Source organism: Apium graveolens, chromosome 10 (assembly GCF_009905375.1).
Source record: "Apium graveolens cultivar Ventura chromosome 10, ASM990537v1, whole genome shotgun sequence".
Taxonomy (NCBI): domain Eukaryota; kingdom Viridiplantae; phylum Streptophyta; class Magnoliopsida; order Apiales; family Apiaceae; genus Apium; species Apium graveolens.
This window is the reverse complement of record NC_133656.1, coordinates 67,297,070-67,301,445: the sequence shown is the minus strand read 5'-3', so window position 1 is coordinate 67,301,445 and position 4,376 is coordinate 67,297,070. Positions and strand designations below refer to the sequence as shown.

Below are 4,376 nucleotides of genomic sequence, written 5' to 3'. Positions count from 1 at the left end.
CGAGCCGGACCCATGAGCTCACATCTTATTTTTTTATCCTCTATCAATTTTCCATCTTCGCATAATGCAATCCAGATAATTCAGATCAGACTTGCTCGCAATCTTCCTCTTTTATTAAAATTATCCTTTAATGTGATGAACTCTTGCCGCTATTGACTTAGAGTTATCATAACCCTGGCCGCATATGGCGGGTTTATTTCGAAAGCGAGTCGAGCTCATCAGCTTGCATCGATGGTCTATTATTTAATTAAAAAATGTTTTGTTGTCTTACTTCCTAATTAATCATAAGTAAAATGTACCCATGATAATTTTAAGTAGAATAAGACCGCATTAATATTGGCCTAGAATTGCTATAATTATAGCCGCATATGGCGAGTTTGTTTACTCGATAGAGGACCGAGCTCACCGGCTCGCATCAGCGAGCTCGCGTCGCCTCTAGATTTACACTTTTGCAATTTTGTCCTCGCATGGTGTAACAATAGGTGGGCTCGCGAGCTCGTTCTATTTCTGCAATCTTGTTTAAATCTTTAGCGATCCATTTTGTAAGCATTTTTCCAAACGGGTCGAGGCCCGTCTCGAATGTAAACCTTGTTTCTTAGCAGGCCGAGAGCCAGCTTGATTTATAATTTTTAACTATTTTATCCTCGCATGGGCTTCCCAAGGATGGGCTCCCCTGCTGGTATCTTGGTTTATTAACAAATGTCAAAATTCAAGGCACAAATAAATAGCAATTAGGCATTCAATCATAAATAGTGGAAGATGAGTCAAGTACATGCTTGCAGCCTCGAGGAGGTACCTATATAGCACTACCCCCGAGACTTAGGAATACTTTAATAATATTAAGTCTGAAAAGAATAATATTACTGATAATACTTACGGAGATGCTCCACATTCCAAGCCCGTGGGATCAACTTGTCCAGTATATCATTGAGATGGTAGGTTCCCTTCCAAAGTACTGATTTTATCTTGTAGAGGCCTTCCCAATTTGCTCTAAAGACTCCATGGCTCACCACCTTGGTGTTTGGCATGACCCAGTGCAAAACCAAATCTCCCATTTTAAAAGTTTGGGCTTGAACTTTACTGTTGTAATGGTGGGTTGTCCTCTACTGATACGCTGTTATCCTGATCTGAGCATCTTCTCGAGTCTCCTCAATCATGTCCAAGTAGAGACAATGGTTAACCTCATTCACCTCCGAGTCAAAATTATCCCTTCGAAAAGATCATGCCCCCACTTCTACCAGCACCATGGCCTCGCATCCATACACCAAAGAGAAAGATGTTTCCCCAGTTGTCGTCCTTGGGCTTGTGTTATAAGACCACAGGACCTGTGGAAGCTCATCTGGCCAGATTCCCATCTTCTCTTCCAGCTTTTCCTTCAAAGTATGTTTGATGATTTTATTAAAAGCTTCTGCATGCCCATTACTTTGAGGGTGACTAACCGCACTGAAGCTCTTCTAAATCCCTAACTGCTCACGAAATTCTCTCATCTCCTTGATGTCAAATTGTTTTTCATTATCGGAGACCAGCTTGTAGGGAATGCCATAACAGCACACAAGGGCTCTGTACACAAACTCTCTGAGCTTCTTTGTTGTAATGGTGTCCAGGTGCTCAGCTTCTGCCCACTTTATGAAGTAATCCACAACAACCACTGCATACTTAACACCTCCCCTCATTTTGGGCAGCTCTCCAATCAAATCTATTCCCCACATGGAGAAGGGTCAAGGACTCATAAGAGATGTGAGGGAAGCCACGGGTATATTATAGTAATTGGCATACCGCTGACACTTGTCACAAGCTCGATAAAATTCAAAGGCATTCTTCTTCAGCGTTGGCCAATAGTAACCCTGACGGAGGATTTTCTGAGCTAGAGAGCTACCCCCCGAGTGATTGCCGCAAATGCCCTCATGCACTTCCCTCAAGATATAGCTGCACTCAACCCCATCTATGCATTTGAGGGGCACACTGAACCCTCTTCTATATAAAATCCCATCATATATTACAAAGTGAGCTGCCTTATACCTCATCCGCCTTGCCTCATTCTTCCCATATGGAAGCGATCCTTCTTTTATATAATCCAAAATAGGAGTCATCCATGTTGGTTCGAGGCCGCTACCAGTGCTGCTAATCTCATATTCGGGCACACTAGGCTGCCTCTGTATATCAAGGGGAATGACCCCTAACAGAGTGGCCTCCCGGCGCGAGCCCAGCTTGGCTAGCTCGTCTGCGCCTTCATTTTTCCCGCATGGGATGAGCTTCAGCCTCACTTTGTTGAATATCCCAATTATCCTCTGTGCACATTTTAAGTAAAGCTCCGTTCTCGGTCCCTTATCTTGGTACCACCCGTTTATCTGATAGACCACAATCATAGAGTCACTAGACACGTTCAAATTTTATGCCCTCATTTTCAAAGCTAGCTTGAGGCCATTGATTAGGGCCTCATATTCAGCATCATTGTTGGTCGCATGAAAAGCCAAATGGGTTAGATTTCTTATCATGTGCCCCTCAGGACTGATCAACTCAATCCTGGCTCCAACCCCTTCCTCGTTAGAGGCTCCATCCATAAATATGCTCCAATATTGGGCGTAGTTTTGCTTCCCTTTCTCACTTTCCTCTACCCCTGGTATGATAATGAGGGCCCCCTGGTCCACCTCCTGGTGTAGGGGAAATTTCAGAATAAATTCATCCGAGACTTGGCCTTTGATCGCGGTCCTTCTAGGCTTATAATCAACCTCAAACTAGCCAAGCTCTACTGTCCACTTGAATATTCGACCAGAAGCCTCGGGCTTGTGCATCACTTGTCTGAGTGGATAAGAGGTTCTCACTTCTATTTTATTGGCCTGAAAATATGGTCTAAGTTTCCGAGAGGCCGGGATTAGAGCATATGCCAGCTTCTCGAGATTGGTGTACCGAGTCTCTGTGTCGGCTAGTCTTTTACTCACATAATATACTGGGATATGGACACCATCTTCTTCCCGGACTAACACATCACTAATCTAAAAGTCGGAGACAACCAAGTAAAGGACCATGACTTCCCCTTCCTTGGGATTGGACATCATAGGAGGGCTGTCGAGGTGCTTCTTTATGTTCTGGAATGCATCTTCACACTCCTTTATCCATTCAAAGTTCTTCCCACTCCTTATGTGTTTTAAAGATATCCTGGAATTTATCGGAGGACCTTGAGATAAAGCGGTTCAAAGTGGCCACTCGTCATGTCAAGCTCTGCACATCTTTTATCTGTCGCGGAGACTTCATCTTGAGTAGGGATCGTATCTTATTGGGGTTGACCTCAATACCCCTATGGTTGACAATAAAGCCCAGAAACTTCCCAAAATCGACCCCGAACACACATTTCTGGGGATTGAGTTTCACCCTATACTCCATCAATATCTGGAACATGTCTGATAGGTGACGGACATGATCATTTGCCTCCTTCGACTTCACCAGCATATCATCCATATACACCTCCATAGTTTTTCCCAGTTGGTGTTTGAACATCTTGTTCACCAACCTTTGGTAGGTTGCTCCAGCATTAAGAAGCCCGAAGGGCATCCCGATCTAACAATAGAGGCCCTGATCAGTGATAAAGGAGGTGTGCTCCTGATCTGGCTCATACATTGGGATTTGATTATATCCCAAATAAGCATCCATAAAGCTAAGTAATGCGTGCCCAGCTGTGGAATTAACCGCTGGTCAATCCGGGGTAGAGGAAAGTTATCATTCGGGCATGTTTTGTTGAGGTCAGTGAAGTCCATACATGTCCTTCATTTGCCATTTGGTTTCTTGACAAGCACTGGGTTTGCCAGCCACATTGGGTAGAAGGCTTCCCTCACGAGCCCTGCCTCCATCAGTCTATCTACTTCTTCCTTGAGGGCCTCTTTCCTCTCTTCACTAATTGGCCGTCTCTTCTATCTGACCCCCTTCTTTTTTGGATCTATGTTGAGCCGGACACTCGGGTTAATCCCCACCATATCAGAGTGTGACCATGCAAAGACATCCAAATTTGTTTTCAACGATTGAGCCAGGTCTTCTCTCAGCTCGGGGCTCAAGTTAGAGCCAATTCTGAGTACCTTGGAAGGATCATTGGGGTTTGCCAGGATAGGAATCGTGTCTTTTGGGGCCCCGGACCGCTCAACCATTAAGGACATTCTCGGGTCCAAGTCTGCCCGAGCCTCACTAGTTTCCTCCACTTCTATGATTGTTAAGTCTTCTACCACCTCGAGCTCGGGCTCATGAGCTCGACCCGGTCCTACCAAACCCTCAGTAGTCATAAGTCTAGCAGCAACTTGCTCGGGGCCCTCTGTATCATCACTTGCTTCCTCTATAATTTCCTCCTGCACCATCATGATAGGCTGAGATGCTTCCATTAGCAAGACCAC

At 44.9% G+C, this 4,376-nt stretch overlaps 1 protein-coding gene across 1 annotated transcript; it reads right to left on the bottom strand.

Moving 5' to 3' along the window:
• Nucleotides 1–1,454: 1,454 nt before the first annotated feature.
• LOC141690640 (uncharacterized) lies at nt 1,455–3,549 on the bottom strand. Its single transcript, XM_074495422.1, has 5 exons — nt 3,286–3,549; nt 2,751–2,993; nt 2,535–2,651; nt 1,877–2,348; nt 1,455–1,696 (listed from the first exon to the last, which is right to left on the bottom strand). Exons 1-5 carry the CDS (start codon nt 3,547–3,549, stop codon nt 1,455–1,457), a joined length of 1,338 nt encoding a protein of 445 aa, XP_074351523.1.
• Between the last annotated feature and the right edge of the window lie 827 nt (nt 3,550–4,376).